The sequence below is a fragment of the Podarcis filfolensis genome (genome assembly GCF_964270895.1).
Source record: "Podarcis filfolensis genome assembly, chromosome: 3".
NCBI classification, from domain to species: domain Eukaryota; kingdom Metazoa; phylum Chordata; class Lepidosauria; order Squamata; family Lacertidae; genus Podarcis; species Podarcis filfolensis.
This window is the reverse complement of record NC_139606.1, coordinates 56,337,522-56,360,823: the sequence shown is the minus strand read 5'-3', so window position 1 is coordinate 56,360,823 and position 23,302 is coordinate 56,337,522. Positions and strand designations below refer to the sequence as shown.

Below are 23,302 nucleotides of genomic sequence, written 5' to 3'. Positions count from 1 at the left end.
TCTCATAAAAATCCTAGCTCCGAAATTGAAATGAATAATGGTATTTAGAAAATGTGATTTAGATGTCTGGATAGATCCGCTCGTACATTCTAATCACCTCCCACAAGTCTGCCTGTCTGTGCTTGCATGCTGTTCTTTTGCATAATATAGCCATTCATGTGGGACTAGCCTAAAAGTTATTTCTGGACTATTAATATTTATGAGGTTTGGTAGGACTATTGCTCTTGGTTTAGAGGCACCTAATGTAACAGGGCAATTAAAGGACTAATGCGAAGGCGGAATGCCTTTCTATAACACACACAAAACAACGTAATATCGGCATCCATGGCCTCACTGCTTCCTTGTTTCCGAATCCTCAGTACTCCAATACTTTTGCTACATGAGCACGAAGGAATAATCATGTGGCTTTATGACATTTCATGGTGACTCACAAAATCTAAACACAAAGTTAGATACTTACCTTCGTTTCCTTTTCCTCTCTTTATCTTGTCAATAGATTAGGCACTTTGAACTTACCCTTCTTTTCCCAAATGCATCATCTTATACTGCTATGCTCAACAAATCTTCCCGGTTTGGGAAACACCTTTTTAGGCATCATGGGTGACTGGGGTTGGAGGTGAGGCTACAGAAGTGCTGCTGACATAGTGTTGTCGGTAAACAACAGAGCTGCGTTAACAAGAAGTTTCTCGCTCAGAACCTGCCCCTGCCTTTAACTCACTAAGTGAGTTCAACTCTCTCCATTTCAGTTTCCCATCTACAATATGGGGATGATCATATAATGTTGTATGTACAAAGCCACGTAATGCATGTGTAAAAGAGCACTTTGGAATTCAAATGAAATTTAATAGGCCCATTTAAGAAGCAATGATAAAACTGCTTTCTAAGAGGGCATGCTAAATTTCCTTTGATGTCAATAGTACTATAACAGAGCTAATCGAGAAGAAGGAATTGAGACTTGCACACACAGCAAACCCCTGAACTGTCTGGGGAAAACCGGGACATCATGTTCTTTCACGTGAGAGGACAGCGGCCATTTTGGGTGCCACAATCTTACCCCAAAAAAAGCGTGGCCCCAGAAGACAGTGTCCCAGTTTTTCACCTTGATGTGTTAGAAGGTTAGACCAGTGCTTTTTTCTGGAGATACTCAAGGGTTAAAATTGTGGCACTTACTGTAATAACTTCATAGTGGGCACCAGCCATGTTTTTCTAGAAGAAAAGCACTAGGCATGACACTAGGTCTTGCTTTGAATCCAGGTGAGCTTGTACACATGCACATTTCCCTCTCCTAACCTAAAACATGATCAGTTTAAAGGGCCCTAATAGTTTAAAGGGCCTCAATGCCTTTCTAGGTTTTCCTGTTTTTTAACCTGGGAACTTCCAGCTTCTCTGAGAAATGTTTGGAAGCTTTCGGCCATAGTGGTAGGTGGAAGTGGACCACTGCAGCTCTTTTATTTCCAACCTTTGCAGGCAGCTTATTAGAAAGGGAGGTTTTGCAGAGCTGGAAAAAACTCCCTGCTTTTATCCAGGTGGTTCTATAGGTGGAGATTTATTATGGTAGTTAACACATTCACAGGTAGGTCATGGCTGGATTCATATTATTCAGCTATTATCTCTGGGGACTCCTCTATCCTCTTTTGTAACTCATTTCTGACCATCCTCGTTAGAGAACACCCTGGCTCTCTGCCAGACTGCCCCAAAGTGTTAAACTCTGTTCCCAGTGGGAAAGCACAATTATAACACACTGCCACAGGGCTTAGCATTTTGTGTTCAGCTTTTCAAGCCAGTTAACGAGTTCAACGGATGTGCAAGCCACCCTCCATTCCTCATATGTGACATGAGGAAGGATACATTTATGGTGCGGCAAGAGAAATCAGCGAAAGAAAACCAAACTTGAATCTTATGGTTCTTACCTGATTGCTGCTTCTCATTAAAAAGGGAAGAGGAGGGTTTATTATCTGTCCGCGTTTGATGGTAGCTAATAGCAGCTAGCAATGTGATGCAGGTGAGACTGCATTGCCCTCCTACGAGTTACCAAGGCAGGGGGGTTTCAAGGCAGCTGGGAGCTTAGCACAGTGCAGGATCAGTGCCAGAAATGTCTGCTGCTTTGCCAACACAATGCAGAGCTTGGTCAGAGGCAAAGGTTAGCAGGGTCAGAAGCTAAAGTGGATGTGACTCTTTCCTTTGTACTGTAGGTTACATTCCATGCCCACAATAGCCAAAGGTTTCTGCATCTCTCCAGCCAGACAAGGAGGAGTGTTGCCACTGTTCAAGGACACGTTCCAACCTTACAAAAGCTCTCAAGGAGAGACTGGAGCAGGGGCAGAGAGAGGTGGAGCTTGGGAGTGGGGCATGGCCTGCCCCGAGGGCTGTATTCCGCCTGTGGACCTCCATCCCAGTTCTATATGTGACTTTTCCACCTTGTGGTTTTCTCTCTCCCATCAGTGTCACCAGCATGTTTTTCGAATTGCCTCTTAACTGCTAGTGACACCATCTATTTCTTCTTCATTAACCTTAGATGGCCCCATCCCAGAAACCTCATCATGCTTCCTGACAAAATTGTCTTGCCATGTGCTATAATTGCTGCCATAATGCATCTTTCAAATCCAGTGCAGCAGCAAGACATTGTGATCCACCACAACACTCAGGAACAGAAATATGCACCAGTATAAATTGGTTGCTTTCCAACTTTCAACCTGCAATGAACTCTTTCCATGGTGACTCATCATTTGCTGGGGAACACACACACACACACACACACACACACACACACAATGCCCAATAAAATTGAAATAAACCATGGCAACTGTTAATTCTCCTCCACCTACTGGCTTTGGAATTAAGTTCAGGAGCAACCGTCATAGCTGGCTGTAGAGCACTGCTGCAACCAAGAAGCTGTGGAGTAACAGCAGATGAGGCAATACAATGAAATTTGCTTGAATCTGAGATTTCAAAGGCAGAATTAACGTCCGGGGGGGATTTCCAGCTGGAGCCTTTAGGGTGCTGTTGAACTAGACTGCACAAGGAAACAGGCAAAAGTGATAAAGTCCTATGCAAGTGCAGATTGCCTTGAGTTCTGGCACAGGGAACTTGGGCATCACAGTGGGAATGCAACACTTGATCTGGAAAGAATCTTACCAAAGGCATAACAGAAGACGTGTGCAATGGTGGCAAAGACAGGTGCGTGGATTGAATAAAGGAAAAGAGTGCAAGGCCCCCCATTCCCTAACAGATTGCAAGACACCTTGTCAAGAAGGAGGGGAGGTAGGAAGATAACCAGAGGGGAGAAAGATCACATTTTACTCCAAGGCTAAGGTATCTCACCTCCTTCAAACCCCAGAAATGTTGAACCCCAAACCTGACTGCTGTTTATTTACATTTCATGTTTTGTGCATCTACTTTTGCCCTAAGCTTGTGTTCTGCAGATATGTCCTGTCTCTCAGAAGTGTAAATTCATATTTTAAATGAAACATTATTATTAAGTTCTAGTTTTATTATTTTTAATGCAGCGAGTAGGTAGGAGGTTCATCCTTGGAGAGAACATCAAATGAACTCTGAAGCTAGAAATGCTTTTGTAGCTAATTAATTTAGGATATCACTACATCCATGATGTAAAATAGGCAACCTTTATGTTTTTGATCTTGCGTGCTAAAGATGTAAACATGAGTGTTGTAAAGAGGATGTAATTAAATGTTTGCCTGCCTAAAGGAAAAAGGAATTCAGATATAGCATCAGCAACATTCTTAAAGCAGTCAGCTAAGCATGTGACTGTATTAAGGATGGAGAAAAATGTGTCTTGGATTAAGAACATAAGAGCCCCAGTGGATCAGGCCAACTAAACATAGTGGTTAAAAAAATTGAATTGTGCAAAGAGCTAATAGAGAGATATTATTATCTATCTGTCAAAACATTAGAGCTCTGGGGCAATCAATGAAACAAATTCTGTTAGCCATAATAAATCAGAACGGGGCTTCTGTGTTCAAAGGCAGTACATTTCTGATTAAGAGTGGCTGGAGACACACAACTGAAGATGGTATTTATTTCCAATGTGCTCTGTTTGTGAATGCTTGACCAGATGGACTCTGATTTGATCTAGCAAAGCCATCCTCAAAGACAACAGACAGCAACAAAACAGGTTTGCCATAGCTTCACCTTCTAGGAAGGCAGAGTTCATTCTATAGTTCTTAGACAATGCAGAACACTGCAGTAATTTTTTTAAAGCCTCCAAATCTCTTCTTCTTTTTGCACATCACATGCTGCCTTCTTTCCCCTTTCTCCAGGGAATGTATACTGATTTGTATATGGTTTGTTCATTTGATATGTTCTTCTGTTCTGGTGGGATTTTTATTGTACATTGCCCTGAGCTCCTTCTAGAAGGAAGGCAATCAGTTTTATGATATGCAAACAACTTTTAAAAATATAATAAGGTCCAGTCAAAAAATTGAGTTTGGATCAAAAATAATTCAAAAATTTGCTGATGTTTATATTTAATATCATCTAAGCAGCATATCAGAAGGTTACTATTTTTTCTTAAAACTGTTGATTCTCAGTACTGTCAGAAAAGGAAAAAGCCATGAAAATTTAGAAAAAAATCAAGATGTCCTGAGCCATTTTTTTCATCAAAGCTTTATTTTGACAAAATTGAAGCCATCCTTACTAATTAGCTTCAGTTGTTTATTTTTGTTCAAATATATATTGTTTATATAAATAGTGAAAAGGTTTGTTACAACTTTTCAAAGAGTCTTGCGCGAATAAATGAATATGAAACATTCTATTCCATGTACTTATACTGATCAGTTTTGGCACAAATGTAGTACAATAAATATACGTTCTTCCTAGTCAGTACAGTGAACAAGAAAAAAGATCTCTCTCAGCAGAACTCTCATTAGCAACATGGATTTGGTCCAATTCCCAGATTCAATCACAATACAATTTTACCCTGTCAGTTTCATAGGGAGGGTCATTCTTATAAATGTGCCTGCTATTTAATATCGCCTTGGGGCTCCTGGCAGGCCACAAGCGTTTCCTAATGTGATAAATACCACCTGGCACCATGTGGAGGTGCATTTTATAAGAACAGTCACCAGGTGAAATTGAAAAGGTAATGTCATTATGTGGTAACTTTCTCGTCAAAAACGAACATGGGAATGTGGTCCCTGCCTCATCTGAAAACTGGCTGGCTTTTAATAACACTGGAAAATAATCAGTTCCATTTCCCTCTCTGAATTAACCGTCCAGTGTTTCTTTTTTTTAAAAAAAGATTATTCTTTCTCTTTCAAATCCAGCATGTACAGCTCTAGGTAACTTGGCTGCAATATGGTCTACACAAAGCCACTGTAAATTGTCGGCATCATTTGCTTTCCATTCTTAACTCCATCCTAATCAAAAGCGTCACCTGAGCAGGTAGCACAGACATATCACACAAAAGAGAGTGACTGTGAAAGGTGCTTCTGGCTGCAGTCCCACATCCACTTACTTGGGAGAGTAAGCCCCATTGAGTTCAACGAGGCTTACTTTTGAGTAAGGTATATGAAGGATTGTGCTACACATCACACAGAGACCAAAAGACATAATGTTAGATGTGTATATAAAAATAGCACAAATGCTAGTGCTATTAGTAATCTTCTAATCACTACAGACTAGCAGTGCTCAACTAAGAGTATGGACAAGTCATCCAACATTTCCTCTGTGAAAACATTTGCCTGATTTGCACCATTTTTCGACAGAACAGTTACCCTGAGGTGCATTTTCCCTTTTTTGTGATGAAGTTTCCACCATCCTTATGTGATGGGCCAATGATTAATGTTTCCTACAATTTTCTAGGGTGTTGTTAATTCTCAATCAGACCACGTGGAGCAATTTCAGGAAAAGAATTGGGAAGTTACCAGCTTGACTTTTTCCACCAGCCTCAAACATTAATTAGCAAAGAATACAGATCTGAAATCTGCATGCATTTAGGCCTCAGTTTCTATTTTTCACCTGAAGAACGGTGACACAAACAACAACAAAAATCTTGATATAATGCCAGCACAATATGATAAGCAATGCTTTGCGCATCTTTATATATCTAACAGGCACTACTATACACATTAATATGGCACTTTACAGTACATCTCAAAGCTTTAAAAGAAATGACATCTCATTAGCTTGATTTCATGTTAACATACTTATGCTTAATATTGTCATCCATGTTAATGCCATATCAGTTGCTATCAAGCATCTAATCCAAAATAAAACCACAAAACTGTCTGGCTGTAGTTTCTGCCTCGGGTCTCATAATCTTCTAACAAATCTTAGAAGCCTGTTGATGGCAACAAACCAAAAGGTATTCTTAGAAGCCTGTCTTTTTACTGAGATTTGGCATGAGCCAGTCAAAATTCAGATATTTCATTCAGAACAGTAAGAATGTACTTAATTTAGGCTGAAATGTGAACTTGTTTCAAGGGGTTTGGTAAACCCTTTGCTACACATAAACTAGATGTGGTAATAAAAACAATGGCAATGAAGTCATGATTTGCACTGAGATTTAACAGTCACAACCCAATAGAGTTAGAGACCCTAACACAGCTGCCACCCACATATTGGTGGTGACCAATGTTGATGGAGGGTGTGGCGGCAGGATGGCACATTTGCATATCTGCTGGGGACCAACACTGCGGGGGTGAAATCATTGCCATGGCAGAGGTCCCAGCTGTGCCCTGAGGGGCAGAAAGCTACCATTCTCTCCAGAATGCTTGGGGTTATTAAAAACCACAATAATAGAAGCTTAGCTAGAACTGGAAAAGGTACCACCAAGACCAAGAGGATGCCAGAATGGGTAACAAGCAGTCAAGGAAGTAAAATGGAGGTGTTGTCGAAATGAGAACAAAAAGGAATGCAAACTTTGGCAAAAGAAATGCAAGTAGACAATAATGGATGGAAGGAAAATAATAATTTAAGAAGCATGTTGTTAAAAATGTTAAACCCAACAATCCCCAAGAATAAAAAACACCAGGAGCAGAGAGGTAATTGGATGTTTAGACAGCAAAGGAGTCAAAGGCCTGCTAAAATAGGAAAAGGAGACCGTGGAGAATCTGAATGAATTATTTGCATCTGTTTTAACTGTGGAAGATGTAAGGCAGATCCCTGTGCCTGAACTAACTTTCTCGGGAAGGGAGTCAGCATCTGAGGCAGTGGTGACAAAAGATGAAGTCGTAGGCTTTACTAAGAAATAAAGTGAACAACTCACTGGGTCAGTGTGGAATCCCCCCAAGAGTTCTCTCAAATGTGAAATTGCTGGTCCTGTAACAAAAATGTGCAGCATGTGTTCTTATTTGAGATTTAGGTGCTGAACCTCCAGGCCATGGCTGCTCCATGATGTGATATTCAAAACAATCACTTTGCCAAGGATCTAACTCTCAGTATGTTTTAGTTTATAATTCAGGCAAACATGTAAAATAGATACAGGAGGTTCCTAAACTGCTTTTGAGGTTGTACCCAAGGATGGCTCAATTGAGTAAGATTTTATCATGTCCTATATTCCTTTAGATCACCGCTATCAAAGGGGCTGGCTTTCTCATTTGAAGGACTTTTTCGACTGGCATCATAAGCCTTCTTGAATTCATAAAAGGAGGAAGCCTGCTTAGGAATAAGCTATTAATTTCCCTTACCCACCTCTGAAAATCTGCTGCTGAATTAATTTGTGGCTATGGGACATGCAGTGCGCCTAGAATCTGCTGGTGCTCTCTGAAGACCTGATTTTGTACAGTGAGAGTACTTCCTTTGGAACATATCAGTTTATTCTCAGCAAAATATGGAGGCTGAATTATGTAAAATCATGGTGTTACCTCCTGAGAGGACTATCTGAGTGTTCATTACAGCAACAGCTGAATTAGACATCGGGATGCATTTCAGAAATTGCACATAGAGTCAAGAATTCAAATGCAAAAATAAAACTAAAGCGAGCCACTTAGTATACAGAGGTTTCATGAGGTAAAATTGATTTTTCCTTTATGAAGTTTCATTAAGATTGCAAAAATAAGAACCTTTAGAGATGCCAACCTATACTCACTTTCTATACCTAATATCCAATGAGTAGACCTGGATGGGATTGTGCTGTTAAAAGTGAGTTACACCGCAATTCTAACCATGACTACTCAGAGGTAAGTCCTATTGAATTCAGCTGGACTTATTCCCAGGTAAGTGAGGCCAGGATAACAGCCTTAATGAAATTCAGTTTTTGTAAAGTGGAATTAATAAAGCTATGCTCAGTCACACCAGCAGCAGTTCTGTCTGTGTACATTTGGAAACTGTCAACTGTGGCTTAAGCACCGCTGACTTGACTGAAGCTTAAATATGGAACATGTTAACTCTGGGCAAATTAATTCTGACACTGCAAGAAAAAAGATCTTTTTATTGCTCTAAATGAGAGTGATTCAGCCTATGAAATAGACCCACCTATAATCCATTTCATGACAGCATATATATGGAAGGAATTATGGGGACAGGCCCTAGTGATACAAAACACAGTATTTGAGGCTTGAATTCATTTATTCCCCCCCCCCCCGAAAAACCCTAGGCTTTCTGAATAAAAGCTTTTTGCCAGAGAACAAGGATTTATGGGGAAACAGATGGTGCATATGGTCCTGAAAGGATAGCTCCTGTAGCTCATAATGAAGTGAGCAGCTCTCCCACTCAACAAAGCCTTTGCTTAGCTCTTTGCCTACTGCCTCAGCCAGGATATTATTGTACAATCAGAAACTGACTGTAGCATAATTCCAGGGTTCCTGGAGCTTCCTATTTCTATCAACTTGTATGTATTTGGCAGATCTCAAATCTTAAGATTTCGGAGCGACTAACATACCACAATGCACAACATCTCCTGACTCTAACCGCGAGAAAGATCATTCATTCACCACCTACCCAGATCTATGTACACAACACAGTTCAAGATGTACCACAAATGCCATTATTCATTTCACACATATAATTTCGGAGCCATGCATTATATGTTGCTGCCAATCTGGTTTGATGAAATTGCGTAATAGGTGAGCTGATCTCTTAACTGGATTCCATAGGCCAATTGGCAGACCAACGCTGTGCTATAAAGATGTCTGTGAACATGACATGAAGTCTGGCAACACAAACCCCATTGTATGGGAATCCCTTGCAGATGACCGCAGTGCCTGGAGACAGGCAGTCAAGTCATGTATCCATTGCATAGGAGAAATGACTTCTGGGAGGATCACAGAGAGAAGAAACGCCATGGTGCATCTGCAACAGAACAACCGGACGTCACCATCTGCCCCAGCTGCAACAGATCATGTCTCTCCCACATCAGTCTCTACAGCCACAGTAAGTGTTGCAACCTGCCAACAGTTTGATCTCACCAGTAAAGGAACACTCGTCCATTGTCTCCCAAGACAGACGGGTGCCAACTACAGGTGTGTTTCATTTTTGTTTTCAACACCAGACTCTTTTTTTGTGTGCTACACCAAGACAGAGTCCTCTTGTCTGGCATTGCTACAAATGTCTGCATCTGCAGTTAAGCTTATCCACTATAGAGCTAAGAACAAATTACCATTTCATTTTGCCTAGCATGTTTTCTGTTCCAAATTGTCTAACTCTTATCAGTTTGGAAGCATAAGGATTCCAATCATTAAACAGCTTGCTCATTCCTATGGAGCCATGCAAAAGGTATTAGTGCTATACAGGAAACTTCTAAAGTTAGAGACCCGAGCTTCAATTGAGAAATAACACATATCTAATCAAATTACTCCATGGGAACTGATGTAGAGCCCCATGGAGAGACATGCAATGTTCTTACTGCTGATGTTGCTAAAGGTGCTGCAGCTGTATTTCTAGGAAAACTCTGAGGCTGCAGTCTTGTGATGAGTTAGGCTGCTTACTTACCACCAAGGGTCAAAGCAGATACAGTTGCTGGTCCTGGGACATATGCCAGATAGCCTAGATTGGCCATGGCTGCCTGTTAAGTGTTTATTCAGTGAGGTGGCCCAAGGGCAATTGATATCATACAATAGGCAGTCATTGTTTTAAGGTCACAGCCTTCAACTTAAGCTCTCTGGATGTGATAAACATAGTTCTTGTCAACTACAAGCCATTCCTGTCAAAAACAGATCCGTTTTGGTTAATGCATTCATCATAGTGTTCCCACCATGAAGGTTACCCTGCTTAATAGATAGGTTGCTTGTTTACCATGTTATTAGAATGATGAATGCTTCTATAATGTAACCAAGCATAATGCTCTAGCCTGCAAAGAACACCATTGTCATAATTTAAATAAGGAAAAGAAAAATTAAACCAAATAAGAATCTCTTAACTGAGCATTAAGTGGTCTAGAATACACTACAGCCTCACATTGTTTAAACATTAGCTTGCAGTGGAAATCAATGATAGCAGACATGCATATGGTGTCTCAACAGAGTATCTGAATTACACAAAGACAGTACAGGCAGAATGTATTTTAATTCCTCTTTTCCCAAAAATTATCTGAAGGTTTTCTCTGAATGGTATGGAGGTGATTTAAAACAAACAAGTCATTCTACTGTCTTGAAACTGAAGATTTTCAATAGAAACACAATCTGTCGCAGCATTAAGCCTGATCTTAGGCATCTTAAATATCCAATAATTAATTCCAATATATTTCTTCAGAGCCCTTAAGAGTTCAGTAGTAACATTTTGGTTTTTTTGCGAGAAAGAGATCTTGTCATTCCTGTTCAAGTGGCATATTAAATTCTGATGACAGAGATCTGTATAGTTGTAGGGTACATTCTTGTCTTGATGTACGGCGAAAATACACAAGCATATCAGCACACATCAAAGATGAATATATACCCCTAAACTACAGCTGACTGTGTTCAGTCCACTTTAGGGACTGTTTGGTCTTTTGAGGTAAAAATGTATTTTCTGTCTAATATGGCACATGTTTCATCTACACAATTACATCACAAAACAAAAGATGGCCTTAGCATGGTATTGTACTACACCGTACTTATAACAATTAAATCTTGCTCAAAGTAGGATGCAGTACTTAATCTTTTACTATGTTAACGATGACATTGTCTTAATATACAATCTATAATAAACTCTAAGCACACCAAATAGGTATGATTTGTTTTTATAAATCCTTGATTACATATACTTATCTACCAATGACACTTTATATGTAGAGAGTGGTAAAAATATATAGATATGTATTCAGACTTCAGTTTTGTAAGGTTTAGAAATGCATCAATCTGTTGCTGCTGACTATTATGGGTGGAATGCTGAGCATTACTACAAATGATCCAGTCAAGGAGGCAAGTTCTCAAATGGGGACCAGATAAGAGGCAGACCCACCTTATGCCCAGGACCCAAATGGGTCTCAAAACCCCAAACTTAGTATTAAAAGATTAAAAACCAGTTGTCTTATATGCCAAAGAAAGGTGCTTGGCTTCCTGTGTCTATGCCTTCTTTCTTTCTTTCTTTCTTTCTTTCTTTCTTTCTTTCTTTCTTTCTTTCTTTCTTATTTCTTTCTCTTTCTAGTCTCCATCATAAATCTCAGCAATGTCTGTGAAATACAATCTGATTGACAGGTAACATCACACCAGTTACAACGATGTCTACAGGACCCTATATCTTCTCGTTTAAAGAAAAAATGTTTGAACAGAATAAAGCAGTCCATATGAAAGGTGTAATATGGCTTTGTATAAAAAGGATGAATGTTACTTAGGTCTGATTTCTTTCTTTTTTCTCAGAGTGCTTTTCGTTCTTTTACAGTGCATTCAACTGGCATATTTTAATAGCCACTCTTTTTTTCCCTTTCCTGTACTACATCCCTACCATTACTTACAAATGCAGAGAGAAGGAATAGACTCTATTTACAAACAGGTTGGCACTTAACAGAATATATTATTGATATTTGCTCCTTTTCATCTTCTTCCTTTCCACCCTGTTTTCCAGCCCAGGGCACGCATGTTCCAGGCTGACTGGCAAAACCTGCTGCCTCATTATGTTATGCTACATTAACATGAAAAATAGGATTCCGGCTGGTACACATTCTCCTCCCAATGGTTTGCTTGTTGCCAAAAGGCAATACCTTCCACCCCAATTCATGTTCGATGCTCAGACATTGTTAGTCAAGAGAAAGCAAGGGCTGCATATTTTCTTCTTCGTTTTTATCCATGCGCTTTAACACTCCAGGGTCCACAACTGACTGAGACCTGTGGAAAAAAGTATTTTTTTATTAAAGAAAAGCCTGATATTAAGACAAATGAAAGTAGACTTCACTTATTTATTTATTTTTTAAAAGCTAGCCAGTATCCAGAAAATCGCTTGGGAAATATGGTGTGATACCTACAACCAGTGTATATTTAATATTTAAAGATGTACACCTCTCCTACACACACTATATCAGGGGTGGGGAACTTATGACCCTCCAAATGTTGTTGGAAATCGATGCTTATCAGACGCTGCCAGCATGGCCAATAATAATAAAATTGTCATTATTAAGTCACAGATGATGGCAGCTATAGTCCAACAACACCTAAAGGGCTACAGCTTCTCCATACTTCCTGTAAAGAAAGCTGGTAAACTTTTCTCAGGACAGATTCAAAATGTATTTTTTTGAGGTTTGTCACCCCAGAATGCTACCCTGAGATACAAATTCTTTCTATGCTAACAGATAAATCACTTTCAATCATTATTTTACACTAACAAAGAATACATTTTTTTGGTCATCCATGTGCCATTCTCTTGATGAAACTGATCCACTCACCAAAGAGAACAACACTGAATTCTTTATATCAGGGATCACCAAGGTGGTGCCCTCCAGATGTTGTGGACTACAATTCCCATCAGCCCCAGTTAGAATGGCCAATGGGCGAAGATGCAGGGGCTTGGAGTCCAGCAACATTTGGAGAGCACTGTATTGGGTACTCTCAAGTTTACATGATCACTTACTCCATGATAAAAACATATAGAAGTTAAGGGCTTCTGAACTTGCACAAATCAATGAACCTCTTATAATTCACTTCAACATCCAATTTACTCATTTTAGATACAGAAATAAGTCAGGTGTTGAAATAGTGTGAGAAACATTAGTTATACAAATGGAATTGAATTCATCGGTGGGTGCAAGCAGAAGGCATCTTGAGCAACCAACCTTTCTCTTCCTCTGCAGCCCCCTGTACCCACAAAGCCCCTTCAGCAGGTCAGTGGGCTCCTGTGTGATCTGGGGCTGCACCAGGAGGGGAAATCACCCAAAACTGGGCAAAAGTATCATGTTCCAGGTGGGGCAAAAGCATCTCTACCAAACAGGCAGCAGTCTGCCCTCCAGCAAAGAACCAGTGTTCCAAGTAAGTAATTCCGAGCACATTTGAGCTAAAGTCCCTTCCAGTCTTTTGTGTTTCAAAAGGCCTTATTCCTGAACACAGTGCACAGATGTCTATAGGGGCATGTGTCCTGAGTGAGTGCAGAGACATCAACTTAATTCACAGGATGGCAGCTACCTAGTAGAAGTGAAACTGCTATGGATCAAAGAGGACAAACCACCCTGAGATCTTGTGATGAAGGACGGTATATAAATCCAAGAAATAATAAAAATAAAATTCTGACTGTAGAAATATCAGATTAAAAAAACCACACATATCTGAATTCAATGAATCTTACGAAAAAATAGTTTTACTAGCTATTACTGAAGTCAAGCAAGGATTTCCATGCATTTGTGCTAGCAGTAAGGTAAAAACGTCCTGTTACTGAGGAAAGGGGATTAGATTTCATACAAAGTCTTGCCAGCTGCAAGCTGCTGGCAGTGGAATATTTCCAACACACCATCTGGCTAATAATGCTCTGAAACTGGCATCACATGCTACCTAGAGGCCCTACTTGGCCTTTTCAAGAGGAGCATTAGCAGGCACCCAAACCAGTATTTACCCCAAAGCCATGGAGCAGAATGATTCTTGGCTGAAGCAATACATGCGCCAGCTTCTTGAGATTAACTTGACCACTAGCCGAGGTGCAACAGAAAAGCTTAATCTACTTGACTAATGAAACAAATTGTTTGTAGATCTCTGGTGGGTGGCTTGGAAATGCCCAAGGAGAATATTAAAACATGAGTGGGTGATGAGCTCAGGCTGTGGCTTAGGAAGAAAGGATTCAAACAGATACTTTGGGATAGTGACACATGGCACCCCCTGCACTTGAACTTAAATGGACTGGCAACCAGCCTGCACTAATATTTCTGACAACGCAAAGGGAAATATGTTACCCTATTATCACTGAGCAAGGACCGTTTCCTTCAGCAAAGCTGGTCAACTAACAGAGAACAAAGCTTCAGAGTTCATGCAGCTACATTCCATTAATTTTTTTTTCATCAGAAAGAAACTGCAGTCACTGGAAATGCAATGCTGTTTTTTCTCTAAAGTCCTCCCTTCAAATGTAATTTAATATTTGTTACTGATGTTGTAGAATTGGATGGCTTCAGATCTCAGCATAATAATGTAGTCACATATGTGGTTCCTAACAATACTGTCTAACCTGTTATTGAGAGGTTATTTCTCTGGTTCCTGAATTTCTGAGCTCTGTAGCACACAGCGTGGCTTGCACAGGTGTGGCAAATGAGCAATGTCTGACAAGTTAGGCATATCTCGTTGGGCTTGCTTTGCTGGATTCGTGTTTCAATTCCATAGCTTTTGTTCTTCCAGCATAATGCCTGAAGGGGGAATTCACTTGGTTCCCTCATGATAATATCTGATATCTGTGTCCCAATGGGTTGTCCTCCACATCTGGAATCACACAACACTCCACAGGGCTGATATGAAAGTGCCATGACTTGCAATAACTTCACACCATCCCGCCTGCTCCCTTAGATCAGAAGGAGAGGCCATCCTCTGTGTCCTGCTAAGTGTGGAAGCACAGCTGCGTGGGACAAAAGAGAGGAATTTCTTAGTGGTGAGCAGCTGGAGCATGAAACGTGGATGGAGAGAATTCTGACTGGCTGTCAGACTACCAGGTAGTACAAGCAAAGGGAAGGGGCGAAGGGAACTAATTCCATCCACCCACCCAGTTCAGTGGCAGCTCTAGCAGCCTGGACACTGATGAGCTGTGGCTACTGGGAAGAGAGATGAGGTGTGTTCGCTACCAGTTACTGGACAGCCCACCTATAGATCTGTAATAGGATATCACTGCTTTTGTCTGTTGCTGGGATTGAGATGGCTTGTGAGGAGGCTTATCCCAATCTCTTTCTGAGAGCTTGACTTCAGGGAACAGTAGAGGGGCTGCTGCCCACAAACACACCCCTTTGTGATCAGTGTGTAGGAGACAAGGCGTTTGCTGCAGTATGGTTCTGTTTGTAGGTATTTCTATTGAATCAATGTCCTCTTGTTTGCTGGGATTTGTATTTCAATCAGTAGAGTAAATGATTATTGAGGCAGTATGTGCAGAGGGGTGAGGGTGAATGTTTAGCCTGTGTTTTAGCTGCTGTTTTATAATTGTTTTCTAATTACCTATGATCATGTGATTGTTGATTTGTTAATGGTATTATATGCCTTGGTGGGGTCAGCTCTAAATTGCCCAGACATTGTAATTGTAGCCTACAGCTGTGGCTGTTCTTTATTGTTGGTAAGCCACGTTGGGACTCCTTTGAATGGAAGGTGGCATAGAAATACATAGTCAATCAAATCAATGAAGTGCATTTGGTCCCTCTCCATCACTACTTTCTGTTCTGGCAGGCTTTTATTATATGAGACAGACAATATTTTTACGATCTTTTTAAACTGCTGACCCTCTCTCTTTGTATTTTACATCATTAATGAAAATGTAATGTTCTATGTTGCAAGCTGCCTTGAGCGGAGTTTTCTTTTTCCACTTCAAAATGCATTAATACAAAACAATGAATGTTACTGCATCAATATGCATTACAGTTTAATGGAATGGCTAAATTACATAGGGGAAGCACCACAGCTCATGCTTTGCATCCAAAAATCTCAGATAAAATTCCTGATATATCCAAGTAGATAAAGAATACTGCTTGAAAACCTGCTGCCAGACAGTGTCAACAGTGATGAGCTAAATGGACCAACACTATGACTGAGTCATGGCAGCTTCCTATGTTCCTAGGAAATAATATGCTACTGTCCTGGCCCTCAGCAGAAGTCATTTAGTCTAGAAAATCAACTACATGAGAGATAGCTACTGACATGCCCTTTAGAACTTTGTAGACTCCGACTCCCATCAGCCCCATCCAAGCATCGTCAATGGTCAGGAATTGTAGTCCACCCAAAAATCTGGAGGGTATCATTTTGTCTACAGCCTTCTTTTCTGCTTCAACAGGCCTGACTAACTTACCGCTTCATGGATTTGGGAGACAGGTCCTTTTCGACTTCTTTTGCAGAAGTGTTGTATGAGTCCACACTGTATTCGCTGTCGTCGTCGTATTCGTGATCAAGCAGCGTTCTTGCCCACGTGCCCATATCATAAGGCGGCAGCATTCCACCAAATTCAGAAGGCAGAATCTCAGGGTGGATTAGCTGGTGCAGGCTGTTGAGGTTATTTCCATGGAGAAATATCTGTTAAAAGGATGAATCAAAGACATTACAAGCCAGCACCTTCAGCGGATATCAGTCCTTCCTGACACAAGGCAAATCCATGCAGGGTTTTAAAAAAGCAGCTATGTTGGGGATGTCTGATGTTCAACAAGGAAAAGTAAAAAAAAAAAAAATCCCACTAGTGCATGCATCTCATTCTATGGATACTAGCTAATAAATGTATGTGTGTAATGTGTATGTATATGTTCTGCTAAACTCTAAAGAATGTTGCATTTTAGGACTACTTAAAGGTTTCTAATTTATTAGAAATCATGCGTACTGGATTGTACCCAGTGCGATTAGAAGTTCACATACCTCTTCCCCAATGTAGCCTCTTGTGCCCACTGAAAAGCTTCTCCAAGGGCAGGCATTCTCAAGTATGGCCTGAGGTGTGGGGCAGGAGGGTACAAAAGGGAAGGAGGATTGCCAAAATTAGGTTGAAGTAGCTAGTGCAAGCAAATGGTTGCAAAAATACTTCTTGGTACAAGTGGACTTCCATTCACACAGCACTGGATACAAACCTGCTGGGCAGAATTTTAAAATTTGGACCACTTCCAGTGCATCTCATGCCGGAATAAGTTTCATGCAGCTGACACTTTGTGGCAGAAGCTGAAGGGAGAATGCAAATATATCCAGCAAGATGGCTTTTCAGTGTGTGTGTGTGTGTGTTTATATTAAAAGAATAGGCAATCAAAGGTTCATAAGTGCCCCCAAATATCCCCAAGCATATTTTCCAGACTAAAAAATAAAAAAAATCTGACATATGACCGAGAAACACTACAGTGTTTTTGGAGAGAAAAACCCAGAATGAGTTGGATAACACAGCATCTCTGCTTCTCAGAAATCTAAGATAAACCACAGCACCCCGCCAGGGTCTTTTTAAATATCCTACTGAGTGGGATCTGTGATGTGTGTCATGGAATTTATTTCTTCTTCCTTCATCAAATTCCACTTGCTCTGACTACAGCAGGACACCGCATTTTGCTTCTAGATAGTTAGTAGCTGCCATCTAGCTAGTCTTTGCATGTACCCTCAAGGGCTCCAGCATGTACAGTGGAACTTTCTTTTCTTTCCCTTCAAAGAATAGTGCTACTTAGCATGTCATTTCAAGCTGCTTTTGAATTTCCTATGGATTTCAAAGGCAGCGTATGAATGTGGTGCAAGAGTTGTTCTTGGGGAAAGGATGGGAAAAAGCCCTAACACATACAGTATGAGTGGGTTTTCCTGCTGGTGTACTTTCCTGGAGTTTGATTAGTGTCCACATCAAACAAATTGGTACACTGGACTGATGAAAATGGGCAATGAAAACACAGAGTGCTGCAGTACCGTAATCAATGCCCCAGAGTCCAACCGCCATTTCTCTTTTAAGCCAGCAGGTCAGATTTCCATTTATGACTCTTGTGAAAATGTACATCACCATATGTTAAAACACAGGTGTCGTATTTTTGTCTAATGTTAAGTTAACATGAGCCATTCATGACTTTATAACTTTGACTAGTCAACATAGTATTCTGTACCAGCTGATACTTCTGAATATCATCTGCAGAGATGATATTCAGAAGTATCAGCTGGTACAAAATACTATAGTCCAGTTATTGATGGGGTGCTTCCTGGGAGTATTTTACTCCAATGCTTCACATGTTGGCTACTTATAGCATTATGCACCTCAATAAAAGTAATAGGTTAGGAACCTGCACCCAACATAACCAAGATTTGTGAAAATGTACCTCCCCATAAATTAAAACACAGGCAATTTGATTATGTCCCATTTCATGACAGCTTCTTTATTAACTTACACACAGCATTTTTAAACTATGCTTACTGCATTAGGTTCAGAACATTTTAAAGCACTGTAAAACTTATAAAATCGGGGCTAGGCTTTGATTGATCGAGGAACAGTGTTTGAAAGTGAATTTATTTAGTCTCTGTTATCATCTGGATGCTAAAGTCTATTGGTATCAATGTTTTATCTCTTACATAAAACATATTTACAATTGTTCTTACTCTTTAAAAAATATGATTACTGTATTATGATTTTGCAAAGCTTCCTAATATCTTGGAAGTTAAAACTCTTAATAGAACAACAGAAACCATTCCCCATTGGCACATTGCATGATGAAACAAACATAGTTTTAGAATGAGTGAATGTGTTTCATAAGGAATTTATTTCAATGCTACGGGCACTGCCTCTGCTGCTTGTGTTGCTTGCCAATCAAAGTGATCAATCTAGAAACAAAGAACAATTTTGCAAAACCATGCAAACAAACAAGAGAAAAATACCCTTTTCCTTGTCTTTTCCTTCAAAAATGGCCGTATAACTGTATAGAGGGCATGGATGTACCATGGTTGATTTACAAAATGAATTCCTCCAAAGCGAGCTGGAAAACTGTCCTAGGATATAATACATATAAAAGATGGTTAGTGGCCTTGTTTTATTCATCACAGTTGCAATTTGCTTCTTTCTCATCGCAAAGTGCACCCTCACACAACCTTGCACAGTAGGTTTCGCTGAGATTTTGGCTAGTGCAATCATGCTTGAATGCGAATCTGAATCCAGACCTTCTCACTCCAAATCCAATATTCTATTGGCAATTATCACACCTAAGTCATTTCATGCATGGCATTTGAATTCTCTATCCTAAAATGTAGCCGCATTATTTTAAACATAAAAGGCAAAGAACAAAAGTAAGGTAGCATTTAAAGAATGGAATTCCAATTTTTCATTTCAGGATAGCAATAACCAAGATGCCCAGTTTCCTGTCAGTAGCTCTCTCTCAATCTTTCAGATAAAGAGATGGCAATTTTGCCTGCTAGGTAGCAGTTCAAATATGTTCATTCTAGATACAAGATTTGCCATCAAAAGTTGTTTTCCCCATCCATGTACCCAAATTCACTTTCGTTTATCTTTTATGAATGAACACTATTCTTGTTTTATATATGTTGTTAGCTGCCTTGTGAGTCTTTGAATGGGGAGGGGGAACCTATAAATGTTTCAATAAATTAACACAGTAGTTTGTCCCATTCCTCGGTCTAACAATTATATATTTGTTTTCCTGTGTTATAGATTATTAAAAGAGATGAGGGATTTACAGGTAAATACTTACTCAGTACTCACAATACATCATAAAGCTGAAACTACATTATGTATTCTTTAAACGTGACTGTAGAATATTTATGAACCTCTGTCTATGCTGCACACTCAGAGAGATTTTTCTATAAGAAATGTAGGGAGAAAGCTTCTCTACTGAACTGCTTTCTAAATTGGTTTTGGCTGTTTCTCTACAGGCGGCTATTAAAGAAACATGAAAGAATGGAAAATGTAACCGTGCAAACCAATTTTACAAGCAATACTTGACTCTGTTGCATTACTTGGCGGCTCACAGAATCTGTGTACAGAGGGGCAGGTTTCTAATGATTTTGTTAAAACCCTGGAATGTTGGGTTTTCATATTAAAATGCAAGTTCCAAGGCCTCATTGTTGCAAAAGAAAAAAGGAAATCTTGAAAACGTAACCTAGGTGAACCTTCCTATCTACGTTCCAGTCCATCTATCCCTCTCACTTTTTTTCTCTCATGCCATGTATACACCTCTCCCTGTGCGCACAATTATCCATCCTCTCTGTAGAATCATAGCCTCTGTCTACAACATCTTTCCAAGTTATCACTTAAAGCACATCCTTCTCTCAACATATTGTAGTTTTTGTATTAATTTTAAGCAGCAAGAGAAATGCGATTTCGTAAGTTTCAGCAGAGCTTTGATGATCCTTTCTGGCAGATTCCAAGTAATAAATTCAGTTATTTAAAGATTTACGCTTCAGTACAGGCACACACACCCCGACACATGTTTGACTTATGTGCAACAGCAAATACATGCAAAGCCAGGAAATAAGTAAATAAATAGGTTTAAACTGCAAAAAAGGCATGGAAAGGGCAAAAACAGCCTGAAAAGAGCAAGAAAACAGCTAGCAATCCCAGGAACCTTTGCAACTGCAATCCCACTTTGGGGTGCTGGGTCTACCCCCTTTGTCGTTATTTTCACATCATCCTCCAGTGATGAGGAAGGCTGAGAGACATCATTGCCACCATTCATGCCAGTCTGGTAAGTGCTGCTGGTTTTTAAAGGGTTTTTCAATAGTTTTCGGGTGTTTACAGGCTTTTCAGATAGTGTTCGCACGATACACAATTCTGCATGGTACCTGGGAACGTAACCCCCACATAAGTGGGGAGACACGCCTATATACTGCCCCTCAACCCAATGTGCATTTCCATACATTACTGCTATGCCCAGCTCCTGGGATATGCTCTTAAACTTTATTTACTTATGTCACATTTTCCTAGCAAGATTGCAATCCTAAACTAATCAGCTAGAAGGAAGCTGCCTTAAGCTCAGTGGGTCTTACATCCAAGTAAAGATATTTAGGCTACCACTATAACAACCACATCAGTGTGTGTAAAAAAAAAAAAGTGTCTGATTTATTTTTGCAACAACACAGTGAGGTAGACCAGACTAAGAGGTAGTGTTGTTCCTGGCAAAGGGGGATTATTTTAAAAGCAAGATTTGTTGACTGGTTAATAAAAAAAGAATACCTTGTGTACCTTAAGTAAAACACTGATAAAATCAACAGACTTCAAAAACAAGTAGACATAAAATTATCAAAATATAAATAAAATTAACAGAGTTTTAAACAAATATACATAAAGATCTATCATACGCAAATACACTAAAAACATATATACATAGATATCAAATACAGTACACATGAATATCTATTATATACAAATATACACTAAAAGATCTATTCCTTGCAGGTGCAGAACAAACATTATATTGTGTGTGTAAAAGATTGGAACCTTATTTACCATATCTGCAGGCAATATTCTAGTTGTACTTCACTAGCTCTTAGGGAAATTATACAAGTCATTGTGCAAAGCAACAATGGATTTTTAAATGTCAATTTAATGTAATTGCTGAATATCCATGTACAACTATATAGTAGCAAGAGCTGATTAGGGAACAACACAAATAGCACTTGGAATTTTTAATGCTACGATATATTTGTACTACAATCAGGTTAACTTTTTGGTTGCTGACTGACTGTCAAGATTTATGAAGAGGCTGGATCATATTCATTCAAACTTAACAGCCAAGTCTCTTATGCAGTAGACATGTATCCTTTGTCACCTTCCTGCTTTCCAGTCAAGAATGCACCATGATTATTCTCAGATGAACAATTCAAGCAAAGATGTTTTCCCAACTCTGACGGCCTCTCTCAGAAATCATCCCACTGACTTTTTCCTAAACTTCCTGTTAAGAGATTCACTGTTTCCCTTTTTAGCTCAACATCTTCTGGTGATGATTTCATGATTTCATTATATATTGCCCTTTCTCACATGGGAGCCCTCATATATAAACCCTTCACCCACTTTCTAAATGTGAGGCAGACACACTTAAAACTTCAGCAGAAGTTTAAAATGTGACTTTTATTATCTTCTTGAATCATCCACCTCTTTCTCTCTCCCCCTCCCTACAGAACACCTGAGTTGCAGAATGCATGGTCAGCAAAACAGGAAAAGCTACCTGGTGAGAGTATAAAACAGCAGAATCAGCCGTTTGATGCAGTAAGGGTCATCAGTCTACAAGTGCTAATCTTCACATGTGGTTTTTCTTTTCTTTTCTCCTGAAAGCAATGTGGTACTTTGGATAAAACCCGGAGTACCTGTGTCTTTTGTTCCTATGGCAGCTTAATGGCTAGTTTATTGGATTTTCTGTTTTCTATCGGTACTAAAAGCTGTGGATACAAAATCTTCAACCACAATGCTGATGATGACGGTGTAGACTCCAGCAGTGTTCCTGATTTGTTTTCAACTCAGAGAAGGCTTGAGGAATCCACGTTGATGACTCATTAAACTGACCAACAGATCATTTATCTGGAGTTACGTTCCTGTGCGCATTGCAGTTCTGAATCAGAAACTCTCATTCAGCTTCGTGAACTTTTAAATACAGGTCCACTAAATCCCCAAGCTAAAATGCCATATAGTTCGTCACTGCATATTCCCAGGATGAGAGCACACTTCTCCCCCTGTTATTTTACAATATAAAGTTGATCTGTGGTTGACATGACCCTAGAATGACATAACATGCAGCTGATGCTTTCAGATGGGGGGGGGGGACACATATCAATGAAAGAAATGGAAAAAACCAGAATCTAGGAGTTTAGTTGGAGCTGTCAGATCTGTTCCTGTTCTACGATCCCCTCAGGTGTACAGCTGTTGCTACACATTTCATTAGCTATGGGTCACACATTTCATTACTGATGAATGAGGTTTTATAAGTTGGAAAGCTGATTCGTGTGTTTCGTGTGTTTTGCAGATAGATCTGCAAGAAAAAAACCGCTAATTTTTTTAACCTCACTTTTGTTCAAAATAAAGTCCTCTGAATAAACTGACTAGATTTATCCATACCTCCTGAAGTTTCTGTGGGTATGTCTTTTCATGTGTCTCCTTTTATAAGAAAAAGCTCCTCAGCTCAAGGTTCACCAACCTGATGCCCATGGTTGGCAAAGGCTGGCAAAGGTTGGCAAAGGCTGGTAGCCTGAGGACCCAACCAAAGGAATGCCCCCCAAGCCCTGATAATTGAAGGGCTAAGCTTTCTGGGAACCATTTTAAAGTAAATACAACAGATGACCAAAAAAAAGGTTCTGCTTAGAGGCAAGAGCAACATGAAGGAAGTGGCAATAAACCACAT

General features: G+C 39.8%; 1 protein-coding gene across 1 annotated transcript in view; it reads right to left on the bottom strand.

Moving 5' to 3' along the window:
* Nucleotides 1-5,253: 5,253 nt before the first annotated feature.
* CLVS2 (clavesin 2) overlaps nucleotides 5,254-23,302 on the bottom strand; it is a 39,462-nt gene continuing 21,413 nt past the window's right edge. The window contains exons 3-5 of the mRNA XM_083606195.1: nucleotides 18,840-18,950; nucleotides 16,321-16,541; nucleotides 5,254-12,197 (exon numbers count right to left, since the gene is read on the bottom strand). Of these exons, the coding sequence (XP_083462321.1) occupies nucleotides 12,110-12,197; nucleotides 16,321-16,541; nucleotides 18,840-18,950 (420 nt within the window). The 3' untranslated portion in view covers nucleotides 5,254-12,109. The remainder of the gene's footprint in view (nucleotides 12,198-16,320; nucleotides 16,542-18,839; nucleotides 18,951-23,302) is intronic.